The sequence below is a fragment of the Marmota marmota genome, unplaced genomic scaffold (genome assembly GCF_001458135.2).
Source record: "Marmota marmota marmota unplaced genomic scaffold, marMar, whole genome shotgun sequence".
Lineage (NCBI taxonomy): Eukaryota > Metazoa > Chordata > Mammalia > Rodentia > Sciuridae > Marmota > Marmota marmota.
In genome coordinates, this window is record NW_026000241.1 from 10,312,797 (window position 1) to 10,340,511 (window position 27,715).

Sequence of the window (27,715 nt, forward strand, 5' to 3'; positions counted from 1 at the left end):
AAAAAAAAAAAAAAAAAAAAAAAAAAAAAAAAACTATATTAACAAATTCACTACAAAACCAACCATTAGCTTCACTGAAAGTTACTGAACCACCATATATTGTTAGAGCTGCCACAAGAATCAAAGGAGATTACCTGAGAAGAAAATGATCTAACAGCTACTGCAAACCTTAGCTACAGGTTCTTATTTTAAAGACAAAAGGGTTTTTCCAGTATTTACAACCAATTTCAAGTCTGAAAATGGAGACGTAGACCCTTAATAGTATGCTGCATACTGTCACAGGTGTACCTGTATACAGTATGTTCATTAGAAAACTCAAGGGTCATTTTCTGCCCCCCTATACACATGTCATAATTAAGATCCTCAAATTCAGCTCTGCTAAGTAGAACAAGACTATGTCTTACTTTTGAGAAAAATAAAAAATAAAAATCTCCAAACAAGATGATGCCTTGGTAGTTGACCAGGATCCTTAGGATTCACTCTTTTTCTTTTCCTTTAAAAATATATTTTCAGCACGCAACTTTTCTGACTCCTATAAGTAATTTAAAAAAAAGAAAAAAAAGAATTAAAAGAAAAAAAAATTAAAGCCCTAATTCTTTCAGGAGTACAGGAGGAGTTATTCTTACCATTTATTACGTTTATATTTCAAATTAAGATTAGAATGTTTGATTTTTAAACTACTCAACAAACAAAAACTGGCATTTATGAGAATTTTAACTGATTCAATTATGTCAGATTAGTAATGAACAGAATTATTTTGAATTTAGGAAGTTCTCTGAAGCTGTTAATTGACGCAGTCATTAAATTTTAATTAATTTTACCAAGAGAATCACTTTGAACTCAGAGTGAATTTATTCAGAATGCTTTTCAGAGTGTACCTCGACAAGCCTGACATTTTCCTTCTTCAGTCGCACTACATATTGAATCTTCTGATGCAGGTTTTGGTGGCCCACCAGCTTCCCATTCTCCTCAGTGAGAAATTCCACCTGCTTCCTTAGCATCGTCATCTCCTGCAGGAAAATCACCCCAAGGAGGTAAATGAGAAGCAGAACTTTCAAAATTACATTACTTCTTGCCCTCCAAGAACACAGGAAGTGAGAGTCCAGATCCCCAGCTTCTGTGGCCACACACCTCTGTGTACATGAGAGAAACATGGAAGCAAGGACATGCAATCACAGAACCGAGCTTGTGTGGATTAGTTGTATTTATTTAAGTGTCCTAAGAACCGTGAGAAGTCCCCACGCTAACACACCTGGGACCTTCTCTCACTCTCTTCATACATCTCTTCCAGTTTTGATCTCAGGCGTTCCTTTTCCTGGAAGGCTTTAGACTCTAACGCTCTGGTTCGAACAATTTCCTCAATCATCCGGAGACACTCCATTTCCCTGATGTGAAGAGCACCCTGGACTTCTTCTAGACTGTATAAGAATAAATATTTCATGGTATGCCAAAAGAATGTATCTGAAAAACAGCACTCAAATTAGATATTTCCCCTCTAAGCCCCAAATTAAAATTTGGAAGCATCACTGATATTCAGATCCCTCCAGTCAGCAACAGAAGAAAGCCAGGCTGGGGGTGTGGCTTTCCTGGCCTGCACCAAGCAGAAAGCCAGTGCCGCAGAACAGAGGAGCTTTTTTTAGTTAGTTACCCAAGACCTTCTCTTCTCTTTTATCTCGGAAAACTTCAAAACACTTAAAAAAAAAAAAAAAAGATCAAGAATGAAATTTTTCAGCCCACTCAGAGCAGAAGTAATCTAAGTATCACCGCAGTCTGCATGGTTTATTCATTGTCCCATATCTCTGTAATCATTTCCAATTTTGAAAACTGGTCCTCAGTGGGACACCAGTCATTTCTTCAAGGGTATGCAATTTAGAATTTAGAATTTTATATAACTATCAACTGAAAAGAAACATAAGAAATAAGGTTATTATTTTTTAATAGAGTTTAAGGGACTTCATAAAATTGTTTGAATATAGTTTCCCAAGAGGAACCAACGCTTTTTATTATACAATGCACATGCGATGTAATCTTGAAATCTTGATTACTGAAATTATGCAGTATGCAGAACTTACTATACTACTGCAGGCCAGTTTTCTGTGGGTTTAACCTGATAAGACAATGTCTACCATTTGCTGGGTCCAGTTCCCATGCCCAGTGATGTGTGTGCTCCTACCTGTTTCAAGGACTCCTGGTTACTAGACTGTAAGTTACATGCCAAGATAGATAGCTTTTATTCTTTTTTAAAAAGGTCTCAAATGAATATTATTTCTAAAATGGCTCTGATTCTACAAACCATATGTCTGGATTCTCAAAGATCCTGTAATAAGCCGGCACAGTGGCGCACACTTATAATCCCAGTGGTTAGGGAAGCTGAGATAAGAAGTCCGAGAGTTCAAAGCCAGCCTCGGTGAGGTGCTAAGCAACTCAGTGAGACCCTGTCTCTAAATAAAATACAAAATAGGGCTGGGGATGTGGCTCAGTGGTTGAGTGCCCCTGAGTTCAATCCCTGTTACCGCTCCCCCACCCCCGCAAAAAGAAAAGCTTCTGTAAAAGATCTGGGGTTCCTGGCTTAGTTGTACCACTAACTGATTGGAAGACAGTCTCTGAACTACTCATATGAAAATGAAAAGGTTGTTTTCACATGTAGCACATGTATACACTTTTGAGCCTATGAAACAAATGACTCAATGATTAAGTAATGAATCTTTCACAGGTTGGGTGGTCTTTGACCACCTGATCAAACAAAGATCATTAAAACAGTATTTCTGATGAGAGAGCACCATGATTTGGGGTGGGGGTGGGGGGCAGTGCTGAGGATAGAACCCAAGGCTGCACACATGCTAGGCAAGTGCTCTGCCTCTTAGCTAGATTCCTAACCCACCATGTAAGTTTTGGCATATTAACTTGGAAAGAGTTCAAATAATTGGATGACAGTACTCTTAACTCCTTCCACTGCTATTTGCTAGTATGTAAATGTATGAAAAAAGATTTCTCAACATTTATATCTATAAAAACATGAACAGAAATGATAATGAATTCCTGTCTCATTTTAGAATCAAGTGTAACAGAACAGCGAGTTATTTGAAGACAAAGCATTAGAATAAAATGCATTAAAAGATGCATTTCCACTAAAATCTTATTAAGTATAGCCAGGATATGGTGGTGCATGCCTGGAATTCCAGCTACTCAAGAGGCTGAGAGGCAAAAGGATCACAACTTTGAGGCCAGCCTGGGCAACTTAGACTCTGTCTGGGAAAAAAAAAAAAAAAGGTGGTGGTGGTGGGGTTGGGGTGGGCTCTAGAGATATTGATACAGCACTTATTTAGCATGTGCAAGTCCCTGGGTATGTTCAATCCCCAGTACTTAAAAAAAAAAAAAAAATTAAATTTAGGAATTTAATGGCAGAGTACTTGCCTAGCCTGTGTGAGGCACTGGGTTTCATCAGCACCACATAAAAACAAACAAACAAACAAATAAATAAATAAAGGTATGCTGTCCACCTACAAAACAAAACAAAACAAAAAACCTAGGAAGAAATACAACACTTGTACACTTATAACCATATGATTTAACATACATTTTGGAGGCTGGGAACATGGCTCAGTGCATGCTAGCAGCCCAGCACAAACAATGCCTCCAGCTTGCACAAGGCTGTGGGGTTTGATTCCTAGCACAACAAAAACCCTCAAAAGTGTTACTCTTAGCTTGTGTACATATTTTCATTGCTAAGTAGAATGATGGGTTAATCAATAAAATATTCCCCCCCAAATATAATTTATTGGGATAAAATTCTGCAGAGTACAGAATGGAAACTCAATTTCAAAGGAAAAGGGAATAATGTATAATTTTAGACTCAGAAATTTGCTGTTTTTTTTTTTTTTTTAAACCTAGGGTTGTGCTTAATCACTGAGCCACATCCCTCACATTTTTTTTTTTTTGAGAGAGAGAGAGAGAGAATTTTTTTTTTTTTAATATTTATTTTTTAGTTTTCGGCGGACACAACATCTTTGTTTGTATGTAGTGCTGAGGATCGAACCCGGGCCGCATGCATGCCATGTGAGCGCGCTACAGCTTGAGCCACATCCCCAGCCACATCCCTCACATTTTGAGACAGGGTCTTGCTAAGTTGATTAGAGCCTCACTAAATTGATGAGGTTGGCCTCGAACTTGGGATCCTCACCCCTCAGCCTCCCAAGTTCCTGGGATTATAGGCATGCACCATCATGCTTGGCTTGCTCATGCATTTTTTTTTCAGTGCTGAGGAATCAAACCTAGGGCCTCATTCATGCTAGACAAGCACTCTACTGCAGCCCTCATTATCTTGCTTTTTTCTTTTTTTCCCCCTTTCCCTTTTTGTGGTACTGGGGATTGGACTCAATGGTCCTCTACCACTGAGTTACATCCCCAGCCCTTTTTCATTTTATTTTGAGAGAGAATCTTGCTAAAATGCCCAAGCTGGCCTCAAACTTCAGATCTTCCTGTCTTGGGCCTCCCAAGTTGCTAGGACTATATGTGTGTGCCACCATGCCCAGTCCTTCTTGTATTTTTAAATGGATAGAAAGTAGCAAATTGGTTGGAAACCTTTAAAAGAATGACAAGAGTTTTAATTGCAAATGTTATCATGTTCAACAAGCCAGACTATTCATCCTTTGCAAATAATTTAAATTTATAATGAAAAGTTTTAGATAAAAGGCCAAATTGAAAATATGTAAGAGGGTATATGGTAGCTCAAAATTCTCTTAAGATGTATAACAAGTAGAAATGTTTGAGGTCTCTGGATTGGTAATTACTCCATCTTTTGAATGTTATTTTATCATTTTATTGGTTACTTAGTTTGAACTTGACAGAAAATACACTGTACCTTGTTCATCAAAGAATGAGGCAATTTATAAGAATATATAAATTAATGTGAAAACTATATGAATAAATTAAAATCATGGCTTCAAAAAAAAAAAAAAATATGACCTGTGGGTACCAGGGGCCCTCCTCAAGGTTTTAAATCAGAGGGAACCAGAATAGATGTAAAAAGGGAATCCTGGCCAGTTATACTGTTCTTATGCCCATGAGGAGAAAACTGCATTCCTCAAGGGAAGTTAGGTTTTTCCATGTGCTTATTTTCTAAAATTCCCTTAGAGGAGAATAAAGAAAAGACAATCAAGCATTTGAACTACAAAATAGTTTACTTACTCTGCCTTCATTTTCATCATTTCTTCGACTATTTTACTCTATAATAAGATTAAAAAAAAAAAGGAAAAAAAAAGATGGCTTAAGGTCCTTTATAACATCAAATTTAAAGATGTTAAAACATTAAAAAGACTGAAAAAGAAAGCAATCCATCCCTCATGCTAATAAAATCAAACCAATGTCCTCTCCCACAATCCCAGTCACACATACATCACGGGGTACATATTCACAAGGCTTCATGCGCTGTGCCTTCTAAGGCTGCTAAGTGAAGAACTGTACTGGGCACGCCGACCAGGCGACTTCCCACCAGGCACCAAGACAAACCCCCTGTACTTCTCAGCAATGTCTAAATGCTGACGGCAAATATTATGCTCAACAAAGGATATGCAGGAAAGACAGGAATCTCAGTAGCAAAATAGTTTCAAAAACATGTAGTTATGAAAACTTTCTCATAGAAAAAGACACTATTGTGTCACGTAAATCATACTTTAGCAAGTCTTTCTTTGATAATTTCTTCTTCTTCTTCACCCTTCAGCTGTTGATTGTTGGGATGATTCTGGTCACTGCATAGGTTAGAATAGTGAACAGAGAAACATTGTCAAGTAGATCCAAGTATCAGTTTCAAATTCATTTTATGTAGCAACGAAAGTTATGTCAAGAAAAGCTAACTCTTTGGTGACTGGGTCAAGTTAGTACAGTTGATATATGTGACCAACACATGGGATGAAGTAAGGCTGCTCCCCAGAACTCAGGACTCATTCCTCCCAGTACAAAAACATGACAAGCAGAGCTGGGAAATCTAATCAAGACCTGGTTGAAAGTGAAAGTAGAAACTAATGCAGAGTGGTAATACCTGAAGATCAAATGGGGGCATGGCCTTGGATGAGCATGATCAGGTGGGAGGGGCCTTTTTGAGTGGGGAGTGTTTCTCAGGGGACCTCTGGGTGGCTTGGCCCCTTGGAGCCCGACTTCCCCTTTGGATTCTCTACTCAGCTGGCACTTTCTGACCATTCTGGCTTCCCATGTATTGCAGATAGTGGGGAAGGGGGTTCCCTAGGAACCACACAGAAATCTCTTCCTGAGAAAGGAACGCTCCCTAAATACAGACAGACGACGACGACACTCTGGATGGCACAGCCCCCTCTGTGAGGTGAGTTCCGAGGACAGTCCCACAGACAGCAAGACCTCCCCCCTTAGAAAACCTGCCTGAATGCCGTGAGCTTCTCTAGGAATCTCTCTCTGTCGGGTGAGTACAAGACCATTTCTTGAAGGAAAACAGAAGCTACAGTAAGGTCTCTTTCCCTTAACGAATCTGGCAGCCTAGACAAAAATGGCAATGAGACTCCAGTGAGGAAGAACTCGACATTATGGGGGGGGGGCGGGGGGCGCAGATGGCTTCCTGGGTGCTAATCCAGGGATAGGCAAACTTTTCCTTTTCTTTTTTTTTTTGGCAGTACTGGGGAGTGAACCCAGGGGTGCGCTACCACTGAGCTACATCCTCAGCCCTTTTTATTTTTTATTTTGAGACAGAGTCTCACTAAGTTGCATAGGCTGCTGTGAACTTGCAATCCTCCTGCCTCGGCCTTTGAGTTGCCAGGATTGTAGGTGTATATCACTGTACCTGGCAAAGGTAAATTTTTCCTGTCAGGAACTATAGTAAGTATTTTAGGCTTTGGTGGCCGTTATCATCTCTGTCACAGCTACGCATCTGTCTACTGCAGCACTAAAGCAGCCATAACAATATTTAAGTGAAAAGTGACTATGTCCCAATAAAACTATTTGCGAAACAGGCTGTGGGCTGGACTTGGCCCCTGGACTGTAGATCACCCCTTTTCCTGAGTTTTCAAAGAAGGTTTGGTGTGGCTCCTTCTACAAAGGACATGAGACTATGAAATAAAGTATTTAAATCATTTATTTAACCACAAATGAATCTGTGCATGTTCTATGTTCCATGTTTCTACCTACTCTTGAAAAAGGAATGGATGTGGGGGTGGAGCCTTTGGGAACTTAGGTGAGCAGACTGTGGACTATGTTCATCAATTACCTAGAAGGAGAAAAAGTTGCTTATCAAAAATGTAGACTTCTGCCTTAAATCCTGCCCTACAAAATCTGACTCTGATGCTTATTAAAACTGGGAAATAACTATTTTAAAAAAGATTGTTAGTACAGTTCCATCACCACCCTCAAATCTCTTGTCTCAGATGGGTTGCTGGGGAGCTGTTAAAGACTTTCTGGCAACAGCACCTATCAGATAGATATTTCTGGGAAGCTGAATTCAGTAAGGTCCTCTATCCCAGAGACCGCCCCCCCAACCCTGGTTCCTTTCAACGTCCCACATAATTTTATAGCCCCTCTCGTCTTTAGTCCTTCATGAAGAAAATTAACAATAGGTTGGATCATAATCCTACCTTGGGTACTTATTAAGTACCTTTTATTGAGTGACACTGTTAGTAAAGCATGTAACTGGTACTTTACATAAGTTTATGTTGTTCTGGGGCTGGACATGGAATCCAGAGCTCAGGCATGTTGGCAAGTGCTCTGACACTCAACCACATTCTCAATCGTGTGTGTACATGTTCTTTTTAATCTTCAAAACATCTTGGGAAGAAGATAGAACTTTCCTCACTTTAATGTTAAGGAGACCAAGGCACTAAGAGGTTAAAAAATGCGTTCAAAATCACAAGGCTTTTAAATGTCAGAGACAGGACCTAGGTCTGGATGTGGCTGGCCGGTGGCACTATGTTATGTATAAATGCACAGATGCAACTAAACAACTGCTCTAAGCTGAGGCCAAATCACACACACAGAGATGGTCATGGCAGGGAACTCTCTGTGTATAAGGCTGAGGATGTTCTGGCTCAGCCCAGGAGTGTTCCTGGACCGTGAATTATGATGGCAGGAATCCTCCCCTTTTTCAGCAGCCTTCTTGAACTTTGTCTTGTTGAATTTACTATTTAAAAAAAAAATCTTTTTTAAGTAAAAGTAATTTGATTAAAATATTTCACACATTATAAATTCATTCCAGTAGCTTTACAGTACAAAGGGTAACAGAGTAGCTGAGATCACAAATGCCTTATCTTCCCACTCTGGAAAAAGACCAACACCCTCTCCAGACCTGTTTCAGATCAGCTAAGGGAGCACCTCCTGGGCTAGTGGAACATCATATACACCATGAAACCAACCCAATCTCACTCACCCAACCACACCCAGGGAGGCCAAGGTCTGGCCCACAGAATTCTGGTGGCTTCTTCTCACCTGTTGTCCTTCTGCCTTTTAATATCATCCAGCTGACTTTGTAGGAGCCAGTTTTTCTCTCTTAACTGCTGGGATTCCAGGCGCAGGTTTTCCATTGCAGACAACTGCTCCTAAGAACATACCAAAATCATGCTCTTCAGAAAACACTTGACAATATTATTTTGCACCCCAAGTCCATGACTGCGGCGGGCATTCCTCTTTTAAGCTCCTCCTATGTACAGAACAGGGCAAGGGGTTTTGCTGAATAAAACAGAGATTGTGACAAGTTCTTGGAGGCCTAGAACTATGATTCACGACCATATCCATAGTGCTTTGAACAGTTTCTTATCAATATCACATAAGTCATTTGTTTATGTGGGTGGAATTTTCATAATTCCTTTAGGAGGAAAAAAATGACAAAAGTCTCTACTTTGATGCCATAGTCAATCCCTCAAAATACTTAATCAGATCCTAATTTAAAAATCACGAATTTAACCATCCAGAAGAAATAAACACTTGTCTGCAAGGAATATTCTTTTAAATTTAATTCTACTCTGATCTCTTTTAACCTGACCCAGTTTCTTCTACGTTTCAAGATCATGCCAACCCTGGGTGACAGCCCCATTCCTGAGATAGCATGAAGTGCCCTGAATTCAAAGGGAAGAAATGATCCTCTCTCCTTGACAAACAAAATCCAAGAGCGATACTGTCTTTACTTACATTATGTCACTTGGTTAACATGACCTAATTGAGTTCCTAAACAAACTCTCACTGCAGAGCAATGAACAGGCTAAATGCTAATTTCTGTGGGTATCCACATCCCTCCTCACATCTATCTATATACTCTTCACATGCCCCCACCCCAAATCATAGAAATGCCCTGCCACGACACACAGAAGAAATTAGTTTAAATTTATCACAGACGGAAATAAATCTCCTTCATATATAAGGAATGCCCACTAATCAATAAGAAAAAGTCCAATAACAGAAAAATGGTGAAGGATATAGTTCACCATGAAAGAAAAACAAAAGATGTTGATGCTACTTTAAATAAGAAAAATTAAAACGACACTGAGATAACATGCTTATAAGATGGCAAAGACCTCAAAGTTGCATTGTACTATGAGGTGAAGTTTAAGGATACAGGCTGTCTCCTGATGACAGTGTAGTTGGTACAAATTGTATGATATGATACAACTGTGTGAAGGCCACATAGGGCAGGAAAAGGATGCTTACGGACTTAAATCAAGTGTACACACTGAAAAGCTCTAACAAATAAGAAAAAATAAGAAACCGGCTACCCCGGGACAGCAAACTAGGTAGCTAGGAACCAGAGGTAGGAGAAAGACTTTTCTCGGTTCACCTTCAGTTCTGTGCCCTTTGAATATCTATCCTTAGCAGCCTTGAGAATCCTGCTTATTTTTAAAAATTAAATTTACTAGAGGGGGAAAAGGACCCAGGTACCTTCATTCTGAGGATTTCAGCATTTTTGACTTCTCTGTCTTCATTCAGCTTTGTTACAAGATGTTGCAAAGATGTCTTAGAGGCTCTTCCATCTTCTATCTCTTGTTCTTGTGTTTCCAGGAGTTTTGCCAAGTGTGTTTGAAAATGAGGTGGTGGTGTTTTAGGACTCTAAAATAAAATCACATCTCATTCAAATACCCGATTAAGTGATGCTATACAGATTTCATAAATCTATATAGCTAACACACAGAATATGCATTTAAATGTATATGCCAAGAAGCTAGCACACAGTGCATGCTGAGACATAAGTTGGTTTAACTTATTATTCAAATTCATGTCCAAGTAAAACACACCAAAGACTGGTACTTTTATCAAGGAGAAAGCAGACAGAGGGCATTAGTGAAAAGACAAAGCTATCTCATTCCTTGGCACAAACCCAAAGGACTTAAAGTCAGCATACTCCTGTGAATTAGCCACATCAATGTTTATAGCAAGCTCATTTTACAATAGTTAAGCTATGGAACCAACCTAGGTGTCCCTTCAACAGATGAATGAATAAAGAAAATGTGGTCTATTATAAACAATGGAATATTACTCAGCCATAAAGAATGAAATTATGACATTTGCCAGTAAATAGATGGAACTGGAGACTATCATTCTAAATGAAATAAGCCAATCCCCAAAACCAAAGGCTGAATGTTCTCCCTGATATGTGGATGGTAACATACAACAAGCGGAGGCAGGAAGAATAGAAGTTCATTGGATTAAACAATGGGAATGAAGAAAAGGAAGGTGGTGGGAAAAGGAAAGAGAGTAGAATGAATTAGAAATAACTTTCCTATGTTCATATATGACTATATGACCAGTGAAACTTCACATCACGTTCAACCAAAAGAATGAGATCCTAATTAGAATAAGTTATATACCATGTATGTATAATATGTCAAAATACACTCTACTGTTATATATACCTAAGATTAAAAAAAAAAAAAAAAAGACAAAGCTATGGTTCTGGTAATTTTTACATTTTTATCATTCACAAAACAAACTATTCAGTCCTCCTGCAATGCATGCTTTTCTTGGGAAGTACCTGGGGATGCTCGGCAGCAAAATCCATTACGTGTTCTAGTTGCCTCATTTTGAAGTTATATTCATTCTTCTTCTGTTCTACTTCCTCTTTCTTTTGGATTAGCTGGGAAAATTGAACAGAAGAAAGGTTACAAGTTAGAAAATGATATGAAACACAGGGTCTAATTAGAAAAGACAAGCTTCCGCATCACCAATCATCAGGGAGATACAAATCAAAATCACAATAAGGTATCACCTCATACCTATTAGAATGGCTTCACACACACACACAACACACACACACACACACACACACACACACACACACACACAGGAAAATGGTATAGAGGTTTCCCCTGAAAAACTTAAACTAGAACTACCACCTGGCCGGCAATCTCACTTCTGGGTATGTAACCAAAGGAACAGAAACAATATGCCGAAGAGAACTTTGCTCTCCCATGTTCACTGCAGCCTTATTCACAATAGTCAAGTTATGGAGTAGATCTAAATGTCCACCAACAGATGAGTGGGTAAGAAAATGTGGTGTTCATAACCAAATGCTGTTCAGCCTTAAAAAGAAGCAGATTCAGTCATCTGCAATAACGGCATGGATAAAACTGGAAGGTCCTGTGCTAACTGAAATAAGCCAGAGGCAGAAAGCCAAAACACACATGATCTCACTTAAGTGTGGAATCTAAAAAAGCCAAACTCATAGAAGTAGAGAATAGTGGTTACCAGAGGCTGGGAGCAGAGGAAGTTGAATTGGTCATGTTGGTTAAGGGGTACAAAGTTTCAGGTGTACAGGAAAAATAAGTTTTTGAGATCTACTGCAATGTAATGTGAATATAATAAAAAAAAAGTCAATTAATTTGACTAAATAATCCCATAATGTGTGTTTGTATAAGATCACATTGTACCACATAAATATATATCTACCAATTTAAAAAAGGCATTTCTTGCTGGGTGTGATGGCATGCCTATAATCTCAGTGACTCAGGAGGCTGAGGTAGGGGGATCCCAAGTTCGAGGCCAGCCTTAGTACTTTAGCAAGGCCTTAAGCAACTGAGTGAGACCTTGTCTCAAGATAAAATATAAAAAGGATTGGCGATGTAACTCTGGGGTAAAGAACTCCTAGGTTCAACCCCAGTTAAAAAAAAAAAAAAAAAAGACATTTTAGTCAGGTGCAGTATCGCATGCCTATAATCCCACCAACTAGGGAAGCTCAGGCAGGGGGCAAGTTTGAGTCAGCCTGGGCAACTTAATGAGTCTCAAAAAATAAAAGAGTATCCTTGTGTTCAATCCATAATACTATGGAAATAAAATATAATAATAAAAATGTTTCTTAGAGAGTGAAGGAGGTGGCATCACTATACCGGACCTTAAACTATATTACAGAGCTATAGTAACAAAAATGGCAGGTATTGGCACCAAAATAGACTTGTAGACCAATGGTACAGAATAGAGAATGCAAAGACAAACCCACATAAATACAGTAAACCCAATAATCTCCTTTGCTCCCATAATTTGCCCTGGATTTTACTTTCTAAATTTATAATAAAAGGTTCATTTTAGAAAAATACAAAATGTAAAACAACAATAGTGGCCAAACAATGATGGTCAGCTGTACCCTCATCACAGTGGTTAGAAGTTGTGGCCATGTGCCAAGGACCCAGAGCAGGGAAGGATGTGGCCATGCAGTGTCAATTCAAGTGAGCAAACCCAAATCCACAATCCACAGTGCAAATGCCAGATCACCTACACTCTCCTCGGTCTTCACCTTTTGTGTGCGGAGAAACCAGCCAAGGCAGGAATGTCTGACAACCTCCACTGTGGATTCTGCCTGACACCATCTTGAGTGACACCACTGTGCAGCTTACCTCGTGCTGAAGTTCCTGGATCAGGGTGTCCTTCTTGGTCAGTTCTTCCTGGGCTGACTGCAGCAGCTCTGAGTGTTTTTTCGAAGCCTCTGTGAGCATGTTCAGCTGCTCAGTGGCATGAGCCAGATCTTCACAGAGCATATCCCTCTGTTAGGGGACACAATCCCCATAAAGAAAAGAACTTGATTTTGATATTCCAATAAAGGTTCACAAGTCACTACTAATTTTTTAAAGGTTGATTTTTTTATGTAAAAAAAAAAAAAAGTCTTTTTTTGCTTATGTGCTAGTGCTAATCCATTCCAAGATAAACCAATAATTGATATTTAGGTGAACAGGCCTATACAGAAAAGTATTACACAGTAAATGCATAGCGATATCTCAGTGGGGGTTGAACTGCACTCCCCACCAACCCTTAGGATCTTAAAGCTGATCTCTTTCCTGGGGAGGACTTGAGGTATAGAGCTTACCTGATGTCTCACTAATTGATTCTACACTTTTATATACTAACAGGTAAATAGCTATCACAATACCCTACCACGAGGTCAGTTGGGTAGGGGCTGGGCAGTTCACCATTTCACAGGTCATCAATTTCAGAATGTAAGGTGATGGAAAGTAAGAGAAAATTAGAAGTCCTATAGGTTGCACACATAATTCTTTATGTATGCAGTACATGTAATCACTATCAAACTGTGAAGAATCTGCTTATACTTCCTTTCCAAATCTATGCATGTATGTATTCATCTGCTTTTTAACAATAACAACAACAACAACAACAAAAAAAAAACCTTGATATATTACAAACATTTTTCCATCTACTCACTCTTTTCTTGAATAATTTTCTTTGGGTGGGCTCTTTTTCATACAGATACATCACAGTTTAACCCATCACTGAATATTTTGGTTAACTTAAATTTTTCAGTATTAAATATACTTTTTTTTCTCATATCTAGATTTACTTCTTTAGGGTAATTTTCTAGAAGTACAAACTCAAAAGTATACGCAAAAAACTTAAGGTACACATTACCAGATTATCTCTCTAAAGGCTGGACCGCAATACCTCCAAATGTCTACGAAATCATCCCCTTCTGCACATCTTCCTTGAGGCTTACACTTTACAACATATTTTAATTTGCACTTCTTCGATCCAAAGAGGTTTGTGTGCCGCTATATTCCTTTTTGTGGGGGATGCCCATGTACCTTTTTGCATCCACTTCCCTCCAACCAGGGATGTTCTGTCCCTTCTTGTGACTTGTAAGAGCTCACCTATGTATTCAGCTGATGACCCGATGTCATCAGTTGTAGCTTCCCCCAATCTATCCTTCAGTCTTATTTTTGTCTTTAACTTATATAATATTCCCTTTTTGGTTTCTAACCATAGTACCAAGATTTTTTTTCAAAGGGCCACTTTTAAAAACGATCTTCGGGATTCATCATGTCTTTGTATTTTCTAACACTTTTGTAATACCATTTGTTTAATCTAAGAACTTGCATTGGTAAGAATCTAATCTTATCTTTTCAAGTGGGTCTTTTCCTAATATTTATTGACAACCCATGTTCTCTTCACTGTGGTGAAATATCCCTTTTATCATTACACTAAATTCCTTCCCCTTCATGGTGGTCTATCTGTGCATGTTCCAAATTGTTGCAAAGATCTGACATCAGTCCAGCACTGAGATATTATTATGTCTAGTTCACAAATCAATTTGCATTATTATTTTTCTACATTTTGTTGAGAAATTCTGTGTATTTATTTAAAGGAATTTTAAAATCCTCTTGTCAAATTTTTAAAAATTGAGATTTGAACTAGAATAGATAAATTTCTATTTTTATAAAGCAATAATGTACCTTCCTCTGCAAGTCTCCTACAGGTTTATCCAAGTCTCAGCAAGTTTTGTCCTTGATACTTGCTAAACCTTCTCCCTAAGATTTTGATATACTATGTTTTTGTGAATTGCTGATGTACAGTAAAGCTATTTTTACAAACACTTAGCCAGGCACAGTGGAGCATGTTTGTAATCCTAGTAACTCAAGAGGCTGAGGTAGGACTGCCAAGTTCAAGGACAGCCTGGGCAAAGTCTTGTACAAATATTACCTCTTTTGGAAAGCTCTTTGGAATTTCCCCAGGCAGAATTACTTCCCTTCCTCCCTTTTCTGTGCTTCAAGTAACTTATTACATAGTAATACACTTAAGCTACAATGCCTATGTAACAATGTTTTAATCATTCTTCCATTCCCAAATGCCAGACCAGATATAGGTTGTATAATACGTAGATCCAATAAGTATTTGTTGAAGTTATTTAATTGGTTAGCACATTTTTCCAAGAAAACCTTATTTCTTTTTTTTCCCCAAAGAGTTACATTTTTTTTAAATTAAATTATTTATTTATTCTAATTTGTTATACACAATGGCAGAATGCAATTCATTTCATATTACACATATAGAGCACAATTTTTTCAAGTCACTGATTGTACACACAAAGTATTTTCACACCATTCCTGTCTTCATAGATGTACTTAGGGTAATGATGTCTAACTCATTCCACCATCATTCCTACCCCCTTTCCCCCTCCCTCCCCTTTGCTCTATCTAAAGTTCCTTCATTTCCTCCATGCCCCCTACCCCATCGCCATTATGAGAAAACCTTATTTCTAAAGCAAATGAAGAACAATATACATGGCAGATTACCATCTATATGAAAGTATTTAGGATTAATCTAAAATATCTCTGGAAGAATACATAAGACACTGGTAACACTGGGTGGGTGCTTTACCACTGAGCTTCATTCTCAGTCCTATTTATTTATTTGTTTGTTTATTTTTAAATTCTGAGACAGGGTCTTGCTAAATTGCTGAGTCTGGCTTTAAACTCATAATATTTCTGCCTCAGCCTATTGAATCACTAGGATTACAGGTGTAAGCCACCATGCCTGATTAGTACAACTTAATTTTTAAAAAGAACAACAACAAAACTAAAACCTACTTTAGCTAAAATGTAAGAGGCCACCCTGAAATCAAACTGTTAGCCAGTCTTTCCTTTGCTCCCATTGTCCCACTGCGTCCAAGTAAATGCCGACTCCACTCTGCATTCCTTACATGAGGAAGCCAGTTTAGGAACTTACCAGGGTATCATCACAAATGAATGAAAACAGATCAACTACCCAAAACAACAATTTTAGTGCTATCTCTGAATCGTCCAACCTCCCATGAGAAAAGTGGCTCTGATTTTAATCATTAAAAAAACCTTCTATTTTTTTTTTATTAAAAAACCTCCATGCAAAAATATACATATCAACAAGTAAGAAGACAAATAAAGTGCTGTGTTAACATCTACCTCAATGTCCTCAGAGAGTATTCTCAGCCTAAGGGTTTCTTTCAGATCCTGAATATCCACTTCCTGTCTCTTGATCAATGCTTTGCTCTCTTCTTTGTCAACCAAAGCAGAGTTGTATTTGCACTGCAGAAAAGAAAATCATGATACAAAATCTGTCTGCTTTATTAGCTGTTTATTTGTAGATTAAAATAATTTAAGAGCTGTGTGGTGATGACCAGATTAACAAGTTAGTTCAACAATACTTGTTAGTAAAGGAATGGAAGAATTGATGCATGTGGCAAAGAGAAGTAGGAAAGTCCCATAGATCAGTGAAAACACATCTGGTTTGGTCATCTTCATCAGGAGACTACCTTTGGAAAAACACATGGAGTGTGGCAAGCTCCTCTTGGAACCCAAAGGGGGACAAAACCTTCACCTTGACCCAAGCTGAGGAGGAAGCATCATCATTCAATTTAGATACATGAAGAAGAAAGAAGTAGTTACTTTAAGTCTAATACTGGGGAAACAAACCAATTTTCTCCATGATTAATGTCTCTGAACTTCATTAAAATGTGTTATTTTTTCCTGGAAGCAACTAAGGAGCACCACCTCTTAGCTTTCACTGTCTCAGATAACACCCTGTTTGTTCTTATCTGGTTTGTATCAGCAATTCCCAAGTGGTGCACGGAGAACATTGTTCCAGGACAGTGAAGTGTGGGAAATGCTACTGATTATGCTGCCTCCCAAAGATATGCATGCTGCACAATAAAGGCTTTGCAAGCAAGCAAACACAGTAATTCACTGAACTTCAATTTGTATTTCCAAAAATTTTTTTTAAGAGAGAGAGAGAGAGGGAGAGAGAGAGAGAGAGAGAGAGAGAGAATTTTAATATTTATTTTTTAGTTTTCAGCAGATACAACATCTTTGTTTGTATGTGGTGCTAAGGATGGAACCCGGGCCACACGCATGCCAGGCGAGCGCGCTACCACTTGAGCCACATCCCCAGCCCTGTATTTCCAAATTTACTTGATCCCAGAATCTTCAACGTTTGTTAACCCTTTGAGGAGTCTATGAAGTGTGTCTCATGCACAAATTTACTATCTTTTTTGGTGACTGAACTTACGTTTATGTCCTTCAGTTCTTGTTTCAGGGTGTCTATAGTTTCTGTTTTCTCACAGATTGATGTTCTTAGTTCCTGGATCTGGTTCATGAGTTCAGCTACAACTTCCTGATGAGGATAGAAACAGTATCTTCATACCCATTGATGTTAAGGACATCATTTTAAAGTGATAAACCATTTATCGTTCCTAATGGCAACATAAGAAGTCAATTTTATTTTAGCAAAATATCATATCACACTCCATTATTAATATCAATTTATATTTACTGGCTTTATTCTACTTTAATTAATTGTTTCGGTTTTATAAATGAATAAGAGTTAGAGAAATAAGGATTTTTCTAGGTCTATGTTATTAAGGCCTGTGTTTTTGTTTTTTGAGATGGGGATCTTTCTTTGTTGCCTAGGCTAGCCTCAAGCTCAGGATCCTATTGCCTCAACTTCCCAAGCAGCTGGAATTTCAGGGGTATATCACTGTATTCAATTTATACCTGATTTTTATACTTGGAGAAACATGTTATTTTTATTATTCCAGATAAAGTCAGCATGAAGGGATTTGAGAATTTGTATCATGGAACTTACAATTAATGAGAAAGGGGCACAATTATATCAGCAACCTACTTAAAAGGGCAGAATGTGTTTTACAAACACACTCTCTATTCAAAGCAACAGAACGGTTTCCGCTTGAAATTACTTGATAATTAACTTAATTGAAAGAAGCATTCTGTAAGCACCCTTGTCAACCAAAGCACAGATGTATTTGCACTGGAGTGTGCAAATACGAACATGGAAATGGAAGCTTCCACCTTCCCTGAAGGTGGAATGTCAAGTCAGCATTTATAAACTCCACCTACCTTGTCAGACTCTCTAGACTTTTCCAGAGAATCGATCACTTTTTCAGTAACAAGCAAACTCTCTTCTAATTTCTGTACTTTTGCCATCTACAGAGAAAAACAAATACTTAAAAAAAGAATTAAATCATGACCACACATACATTATACATTAAAATACTAACCAACCAACCAAGCTGATTCCTGCTTTTCAACTATAGAGTCTATAAATAAGAGTAATACTTCAAAATGATCAACTGTGTTGAAAGGCAATGATACTGTGGGTTCTCCACCAGGAGGACAAATAAGGACCTATGATGACAGCCATTTAGGAGTTAGAAAAGTAAGAGCTAAAAAAATTAACTGATTTCCAACACTTAAAGCTGAAATAGTTTTTATAATAAACTTGTTTACATATCAGGTTCAAACTTCAAATTCTAGAGTCAGAATAACAGGAAATTTACCTGCTCTTCACACTTGGACATCTCTTTCTGTTTCTCCTGACGTACAGCCTCAAGAACTTTTAAGATTTCTCTGGAAGAGAAGAATTACATTTTAACCCATTCCATTCAATGTAAACAGGAACTGGGTCTGTTAGTTTGGAAGAGATTAAATGCAATACAATTGAAGTTTATTAAACACACCTTGGCTTTGTCAGTATATTCCAGTAGAAGTCAGAAAGTTGAACCATTTCAATGGCTAGTTAACAAGAGTCCAATTTTGTTTCATGATTATTTTCTTCAGAGTGTTTTGCACTCCTCAACATAACATGCATATTTGTTAATTACTTGTCTCTTCTATGTTAAAGTTCAGTAGGACAGGGATGTTTTGTTTCACTGTTTTACTCTATACATTGTGGCAATTACCAGAATAGAGCCTGGCTTAATGAATATCACTAAATGTTTGCCTGAGTGAGAATGTTAACAGCCTATCTCCTATCTAGATATAAGCTCTACATTTACCACTGTATACCAAAGCATGGAGATTCTATATCATAATAAGAACTCTATAAGTATTGATTGAAGAAACAACTCTTCCTTAAAGTGATCATGAGACTAAGCCCAAGAGTCTGACTAAAGGCTATCAAGGAAAAGAACTTGGAGAGAGAGAGAAAGAGAGAGAGAAGACAGAACAGCATTCCTGGTGAGGGACCAGAAAGAAAAAAGAACACCTAGAAAAAGTACAGTAGAAACAGAAATAAAAATCAGCCCCCACCTCCCAATAATAAATGGAACAGCTAGAAGTTAGATATACTGTGACTTACAAAAGACTCTGAGTTCTGATTACTACCTGTCTCAATTCATTTAAAAGCACCATAGCTAGTTATTGCTAAGTTTCTTTATATAGCCAATTAACAAAAGCATCTGATATTCATTTCAGCAAACTTTAAAAGAAAAAGCTTTTTGTCTTTTTCTTTTTTTGTGGTACTGGCGATGGAACTCAGGGCCTCACACAGGCTATACAAAAGTGCTCCACCACTGAGCCACATCCCCAGCTGAAAATAACTCTTTGCAGGGTATTAGCAAGAAAACAAAAACAAACAAGACAAAGAATGTGATAGTGACAGCACTCACTTAGAACTGTTTTCTTTATCCTCTTCAAACTGTAATGATAATTTGTTGTTGCGTTCTTTTTCTGCCTCAAAAAGCTCCATCAAGTTCTAAAAGACAAACTTAACATTAGATTTGAAGACACTGCTATAAGCAATGTGTAGCCAACAAATATGTGGCATACCTTCCACGTGGCAGGCACTGAGGCTGGCTAGGGAAATAGCGGGAGGGAGTCAGGACTGTCCTTGCCTTTCACACAACAGAACAGCCACAGTCCTGGGTCACACTCACCCATTACCAATACCCTTTGTCACTTACATTGAGATCAGATTTCAGAGTCTCATTTTCTTTTTTGCAGTTTTGGAGATTTTTTGAAAGTTGGTCAATTTCAAATCTCATTACTTCCTGTAAGTTGTCATAGGAATCTTGTAGGCAAGCTTGGCTCTCAAGAAGCTTTTCATGTTCTAATCTTTACCAGGAAAACATTTTGCAATGGTAAACATAAGCATTCAATATTTTTATGAGTCAGATTATCTGCACTTAAATTTATTCTATCAACAAACCACTGCCAACTTACATAAACCTAATGAACACACACACACACACACATAAATATGTATGTGTTTGTGGTGTAAACAGTATATATGAAGTAAGCAAAATAATTCAAGAAACAACACTACTGCTGTGCTGACTCATTCAGAGGCCACACAGCACCCGAGTGCCACATTAGAGAATAAGCAGTCCAATAAGTGAATTATTCAATGTTAGACCAGAAACAATGAGAAAGAATAAATTGTGTCCAGTATATTTAAAAAGCCAGGACATATTTAATACTTTTAAGGTAAATTAAAAAACCTAAATATTATGTATTCTTTACATTTTTGATGTAGGCCCACTCTGATAAGTAAATATAAGGATAATAAGATCCAATGAGATTAGTAGAGTGACTTAAGAAAAAAAATCACACAAAACTAGTTTGTAATAAAGCCAACATTAGACTCAGTGATTCAGAGGTTAAAACAAATGCCAGGTGTAAGAAAAGGTGTGCAGCTATAATAAATTACTAAAAATTACTACTTTGTTGAAGCAGTTTGAATTGGGTTTATACCACCTGCACGTCACATCATCCTGAGTTACAACCCATCAGGCACCTTGAAACCATCACACAACAACTCTACCTGACGTGGCCCAGCTGAAGCTGTACATGCACGTGTCTTTCAGAAAGCTCGTTGAATTCTTTTTCCTGACTCTTTTTGAATGAACTATACTCCAGTTTTACTGAAGAAAGCTCCTTGTCAGCAGAATGAAGAACTACTCGCAGGTCACGCACCTCACTTTTTAAAACTAAAAAACAAAACAAGTCCTCAACAGGTTTCATCACAAATATTTTTTATAAAGTACACGAATAAATTTGATGATACCATTAAGGACAGATATTGAACCAAGTGGTGGTACCCAAGAGACCTGAGATTTCTGTTTCATCTTCTCCCTACTGCATAGCTCTTCCTGCATTTCTAGTTAAAGAAGAAGAGTTAACATCTCTCCCTCACTTACAGGTCACTTGACTTTTCTAGATTTTCCTGTAAAATGTGCATCAAAACTCTTAAGAAAGAAACATCATGAGGTCTAACAAATTTCAAGTGACTTTATCTTAGTTATTGAAAATCTTTTGGTGATATACCAGAACTTTTCAATATGGGCTAAACACCTCTGGTCTTCCAGGGAATCTCCAACTGTAATATCAATTAGGTAACTTTTTAAATTAAAAAACAACAAAATAGCTATTTTTGTTGCTGCTGTGTTAGTTTTACTGTAAACTACTGTATAAACTCTGATAAAGGGAGAAATAAGAAATGAGTGAAAAAACTGGGAATTCAAATGATGCTCCCAAAATCAAAAAAATAATGCTTTGTCAATATTAAAACACTCATATTATAAATTGAAGATACTTCATTTTCAAAGCAGTTTAATTAAGATGCTAAGCAAACATCTTTGTCATTTGTTTATCAAAAGTAATAAAAAGTTTCTTTTTATAATATATTATCGTCACCACTGTCATGTAACCTCAAGTATGGTTGTCTAACAATAAAACAATCCAACCCCAAAACACAGGACGACATTTATTTAAATGAGTAAAAAGACGCTGAGGTTACAGTATTCCTTCGGGTCACAAAACTCCTAACTGTTCAAACTTACAATCATTCTCAGTCTGACTCTCTTGAAGCAGCTTTTCAAGGACATTTAACTGTGAGAGACGCTCTTCTTGCTGTTTGGTCCAATCAGTTCTTTCTGAAGAGAAAAGCTTTGGGAAAGAGATATGTTTACTGGAAAAGGAATACTGGTGGGGTAAGACAGTTTAAATCATCAGTTTGTTTCTGTTTTTTTTTTTTAAATCCCCCCTAGTATTTGGGATTGAACCCCATCTTGTGCATGCTAGGCAAGCACTCTGCCACTCAGATATATCCCCAGACTTTATTTTTATTTTGTATTATTTTGATACTAGGGATTAAACCTAGGGACACTTTACCATATGCTATATCCCCAGCCCTTCTGATTTTTATTTTGAGATTTGCTCAGGCTGGCCTTGAACTTGCAATCCTCTTGCCTCAGCCTCCTAAGTAGTTGGGATTATAGGAATATACAAAGTAGTAGGGGTGTATTATTACTGAGATACATCTCAGAACATTAATTTTCATATTGAGACAAGGTCTCACTAAATTGCAGAGGCTGGCCTCAAACTCCTGCCCCAGACTCCCAAGTCACTGGAAGTACAGGAGTGTGCCACCATGCCCAGCAAAGGCTGTTTTTTTTTTTTTTTAGGGGGGTGTTGGTACTGGGGATTGAACCCAAGGATGCTTTATTATCAAGCCACATCCCCAGCCCTTTTTTATATTTTATTAGAGCAGGGTCCTGCTGAGTTACTTAGGGCCTCACTAAGTTGCTGAGGCTGAGTTTGAATTTACTATCCTCCTGCCTCAGCCTCCTGAGTTGATGGGATTATAGGCATGCACCACTGTACCCTACTAAGGCTGTTTTTCAAGTCTAATTTTTTAAGGTCTCTGATAAGAAAAAATCTGGCTATTCCAGGAATCACAGTGAAGAGAAACAGAGTGTAAGAATGTGGATGGGCCATCTTGTTTTCTTCTCAACAAACAGAATGGAACTGACAATTCAGACAATGTCAACATCTGCCTTAAGACCAGAGTAGTCTTCAAAGTTAAAGTTGATCGAGGATCTGTGAGGGCATTTTTGTCCCATAATGCTCTACTTTGAGTGCTTGTTTCACACACTGACTGAGGCCAAGCTCCCGGGCTCACCTCCTGCATTTGTGCCGAATGATGCTCCAGTTTGTCAATATGCTGCTGAAGCTTCAGGTTTTTATGCTCTTCCTCATCTAGCTTGACTTGAAGAGCATTCATTTGTTCCTGCAATACACAAATTTCAGTCCATTAAAACTCTTTTAATGGAATTCACATACCATCACCATTTCTTTTTAATTAAAGAGAAAAGAAATCAAAAGTGAACAAGCTTAAAACTCCATAGGAATAAAGACAGCAAAGGTCTGTTTGAAGCCAGAAAACTTCAAAAGCCTATCCTGACAATTTCTGATGTTTCAGAATTACTCTTGTGTGGTCCAACAAAGTAGATAATTTAAACCCAAAGAACACAAGGGATTAGAATTAAAACCTAGAGGCATCTTGAGATTGCTAAAAGCTTCCTCAGAGATGCATGGGACACTTCAGTAGGAAGACCTCAATGGCTTGGAAGGATCAAATTACTGGGATTCAAGGTGATCTGGTCCACTCCAGGTTTTACTGAACAGAATTTTTTTTTTTTTTTTTTTAATTTTCAAACCAGAATTCTGAAATAATCAAATTTCACAAGTTATTACAAATATATGAAAAGCTGTCTAAAATTTGATTTATACTAAAATTCTGTGTCAAATATCTGAACTTTCTTTAGCAGATAAACCACATAAACCAGTTTTGAAACTTGAAGCTAGCAATTATGGTCATTTTACACAAGGGAATCAAAGTCCATGGAGAATAGAGAATGATTTTCTGAAGACTGCAAAATGAATTAAAAGAACATGAGTAGCTGGTTTCTAAGCTAGTGCCCTTTATACACTCACACTTAACACTACAGATTTCAGGGAGTTAAAATGATAGACAAAGAAAATTATTTAACTGAATGTCTAATTATTTACCTTTTTAAAACCTAGAACATTACCTGCACTTTTTTAAGCTCTTCAGAAATAGCCTCAAAAGCTTGTTCATTCATCTCAGGTGGAACTGGTTCATTTAATATATCATTATCTAATATGCTAGAATTACACACAAAGCTCCCCATTTCAGGGCTTAATTTTGGTACTAATCGAGAACGAAGTTGATAAGCCTTGGTTGGTGTAGTTATAATCTGAAAAAAAAAATGATTATGGAAAACAATATTAGCACACATGAAAAAAATAGCATATTTAATAATTTTATGAAGAGAGAAGACAAAAATTAAAGCCTGTAATTCCAGCTACTCAGAGGTTAATGCAGGAAGTTCACAGGTTCAAGGCCAGGCTGGATAACTTAGTGAGACCCTGTCTCAAGATGAAAAAATAAGAAGGGCTAGAAATACAGCTGAGTGATCGAGTGTACCTAGCTTCAATCTCTAGTATTAAGAAAAAAAAAAAATGAAATCTATTCAAAAGAAAGGAAAAAGTGTCCCTGAAGAAACAGAAGACATGACTAAATAGAAATAATTTTTTAAAAATATTTTTTAGTTGTCAATGGATCTTTTATTTTATTTATTTATATGCGATGCTAAGGATGGAACCTAGGGCCTCACACATGTCAGGCAAGTGCTCTACCACTGAGCCACAACCCCAGCCCTAAATAGAAATAATTCTATCAATTCAATACAGTTCCAAGCAAAATTCTAATAAGGTTTTAAAAAATGAAACTTGGTAAATTGATACCCAACTTTGTATAAAGAATAAATGTACAAGACACACTTCCCATCCAATATAAAGTCACATTATAAACAGGGTATTAAAACAGTAATTTAGCATGTTATAGTCAAAAAATTGGAAAAACATACAAAGTCCACAAACAGAAGATTTATGTGTAGAGATTTCAAATTAGTGAGAAAAACATGGATTTTTTAAAAAGTTAAATCTTTCTACTACCATTCTCAAAAATAAAATAAAAGGTATACAAAGATCTCAATGTAAAAACAAAGATAAAAGGTCAATAAGCCTGGCTACATCAAAAATGAAAAACTACCATGTAACAAAAATACCACATGCAAAGATGAAAGACAACACCATGGCCAAATATGTTGACAATGTATGTAAGAAACAAAAGATTAATATATAAAAATGCCAACAAATTCCAAGAAAAAGATAAACTACCAATAGAAAATGGGCTTTTTTTTTCCCTACAGAGAAGGATAATACAAATAAATGGACATGAACATATGAAAAGACATTCATCCTCACTAGAAGTAAAGTGGGAACTAAAACCTTAAAAAGATCCTGATTTTCATGCATGAGATTGTAGTAAGAATTAAAGAGCCTGATGATGTCCATTAGTGGGATGGTGTTCTTCTACCAGGAGGCAATTGGTGCTACCCCAGAGGCAGCTCCAGCAGGCCTGGCTCATTTCTAACACAACCATTTCTCCAGTCCCAGAGAATGTGTGCCTTTGGAAACCACCTAGAGTCATGAGTCATCCAAAACGTGGAAGTGTAGGTTTAAAGTGAGGTAGCACTCTGGGTACCAGTTAATATAGAAAGATCCAAGGCATATGTTGGACTTACTTAACTAAAGCATGTTGTAGAATAACATATGCAAATTGACATCAATTTTTTTTAAATAGCAAAATAAACAAACTATAAAACTCTACATATTTTCTCAGTCCATGCATATTTGTTGTACAAACACCAAGAAAAAGGATTAAATTAACTCCAGGAGTATGGGATGAAGGACCAGACTGGAACTAGACTGGCAATGGTGCTCCAAAAGAACTTTCAACATTAACTTGTACTTTTAAGCCATGAGAATGTATTCATAAAGTTACTGATACGATTTAAAATAAACAACAACCAAAGACCTGAATTGCTACGCCACTCTTCCCTCAACAATTCTACTGTGCTAAGGAGCCACCAAGGATTTTAAAACAATTGACAATAGTCTTTAATATTTTATTTCCTGCAAAGAATTCAAAGGTCATTTTTAAAAAATTTTTTTGTTTTAGTTGTAGATGAACACAATCTCTTTATTTATTTATTTTTATGTGGTGCTGAGGATCAAACCCAGTACCTCACACATGCGAGGCAAGTGCTGTACCATTAAGCCACAACCCCAGCCCCCCAAAGGTCATTTTTTTTTTTTAAAGCAAAGATAAAATTCTAACTTTGTAAAGAAAATAGGATTTTGTACGTTAAATGAATCATGATATATCCATATAATGGATTCTTTTGCAGCTACCCAAACAAACCAAAAGCTATAAAAAAGCAAAAAACCAAAAATGACAAAGTTCTTTTTCCCCTTCTGACCTGGGACAAACTGTAAAATATGTTAAGCTAACATTCGCATCAACAGCATCACTGTCTCAAACTTTTACTTTCTTTATATAGTCCTCCCCCACAAATTCCTTACTGTCAGATGCTTGCACATTTTTTCTTTTATGAGGAGAAATTATTAGAGGACCCCTCCCCCCATTATTTCTAAGTATTAAGTGTGATAATTATATGAGTACTTTATGAACATATTCTCCTAGTTTAGTGCTCTTCGCACACATGACATTACAGCAATGGCTGCCATTTATTGAGATCTAGAGGACTAGGCTCTTTATCAATAATGTTACTACTCTAAAAACCCTTCATCCTCAGTTCAGAGGAAAGAAAGGTGGGGCTAAGAAGTTAGAAAACCCTGCCTAAGGTTAATGGCTGGTGAGAATTTGATTCCAAATGTTGTATTCTTTGCTCCCTGGCCCTACTGCTGGAGGTATACATAAGAACACCAGTCAGTGTGACCCTGAGGTTAACCTCTGTGAAGGATGCCACCTATGTTTGGAGATAGACCATGTAGACTCTCTCCATTATGAATACAAAAGAGGGGCTGGGCTTATAGCTTATAGGCAGAGCCTTGCCTTGCGCATATGAGACACTAGGTTTGATCCTCAGCACCACATAAAAATAAATAAAATAAAATAAAGATATTGTGTCCATCTTTAAAAAAATCTTAAAAAAAAAAAAAAAGAATACAAAAGAGATAAGCACTAACTTAACACGGGACCACTGCTTCAGATAACCTACCTTAAGTGTTTCAGCATGAATTTTATTCAGTTGAGAAACTTCTTGCCGCTTGCAGGCTTTTGTTGCGTCCAAAAGGCTTTCAAGATTAAGGTTGGCTTTTTGCAAAGCCTGAAGCTCTGATTCCAATTCTAGCTGCCTTTTCCTAATAGATATTGTAAAACAGTACTTCAGGTAATAAGCAAGTCAAACACTTGTAAAGTACTTTATAGTTTATACATTCACATACCTTTATAGCTATCTCTCTAAATCAGAAATATCCTCTCAGGATCATTACCTTCATTTTCCAGCTGGATAACATACTCAGGGACTCAAAAATGTTCAAAGAACTCAACTACTAAATAATAGAGCTCAAATTCAAGGGCCCAAATAGTCCATGATGATGATGACAACATAAGTGATGTCATTTTAAAAGCAAACTGTTCTTTATAATTTAGGATAAGATTAATCTTAATTTATATCAATGTGAATTGTCTTGTTTTTCTTTTATACAATGAGCATCAAGAATACTAACAAACCCAGACCTTTTAAAAATCTAGATTCCCCAGGTCCAGATGGGTACACAGCCGAATTTTACAAAACCTTTAAAGAAGAACTAATACCAATACTTTTCAAGCTACTTCAGGAAATAGAAAAGGAGGGAGAACTTCCAAATTCATTCTATGAGGCCAACATCACCCTGATACCTAAACCAGACAAAGACACTTCAAAGAAAGAAAACTACAGACCAATATCTCTAATGAACCTAGATGCAAAAATCCTCAATAAAATTCTGGC

General features: G+C 37.3%; 1 protein-coding gene across 5 annotated transcripts in view; it reads right to left on the bottom strand.

Annotated features, from left to right (window-relative positions):
- Nucleotides 1-10: 10 nt before the first annotated feature.
- Kif15 (kinesin family member 15) overlaps nt 11-27,715 on the bottom strand; it is a 57,459-nt gene continuing 29,754 nt past the window's right edge. For 2 of the 5 annotated variants that reach the window (XM_015489389.2, XM_048794785.1), the window contains 20 exons: nt 26,942-27,083; nt 23,864-24,049; nt 22,951-23,058; nt 21,830-21,935; nt 20,812-20,977; nt 19,952-20,102; nt 19,658-19,743; nt 18,548-18,617; nt 18,108-18,194; nt 17,260-17,364; nt 16,158-16,280; nt 12,828-12,974; nt 10,973-11,074; nt 9,883-10,050; nt 8,440-8,549; nt 5,672-5,747; nt 5,188-5,225; nt 1,253-1,418; nt 879-1,010; nt 11-532 (listed from right to left, as the gene is read on the bottom strand). In XM_015489389.2, the coding sequence (XP_015344875.1) occupies nt 470-532; nt 879-1,010; nt 1,253-1,418; nt 5,188-5,225; nt 5,672-5,747; nt 8,440-8,549; nt 9,883-10,050; nt 10,973-11,074; nt 12,828-12,974; nt 16,158-16,280; nt 17,260-17,364; nt 18,108-18,194; nt 18,548-18,617; nt 19,658-19,743; nt 19,952-20,102; nt 20,812-20,977; nt 21,830-21,935; nt 22,951-23,058; nt 23,864-24,049; nt 26,942-27,083 (2,332 nt within the window). In that variant the 3' untranslated portion in view covers nt 11-469. Of the gene's footprint in view, nt 533-878; nt 1,011-1,252; nt 1,419-5,187; nt 5,226-5,671; nt 5,748-6,238; nt 6,505-7,094; nt 7,229-7,263; nt 8,135-8,439; nt 8,550-9,882; nt 10,051-10,972; nt 11,075-12,827; nt 12,975-16,157; nt 16,281-17,259; nt 17,365-18,107; nt 18,195-18,547; nt 18,618-19,657; nt 19,744-19,951; nt 20,103-20,811; nt 20,978-21,829; nt 21,936-22,950; nt 23,059-23,863; nt 24,050-26,941; nt 27,084-27,715 lie in introns of those variants that run through there. The other 3 variants (XM_048794786.1, XM_048794787.1, XM_048794784.1) reach the window with 3 other exon arrangements.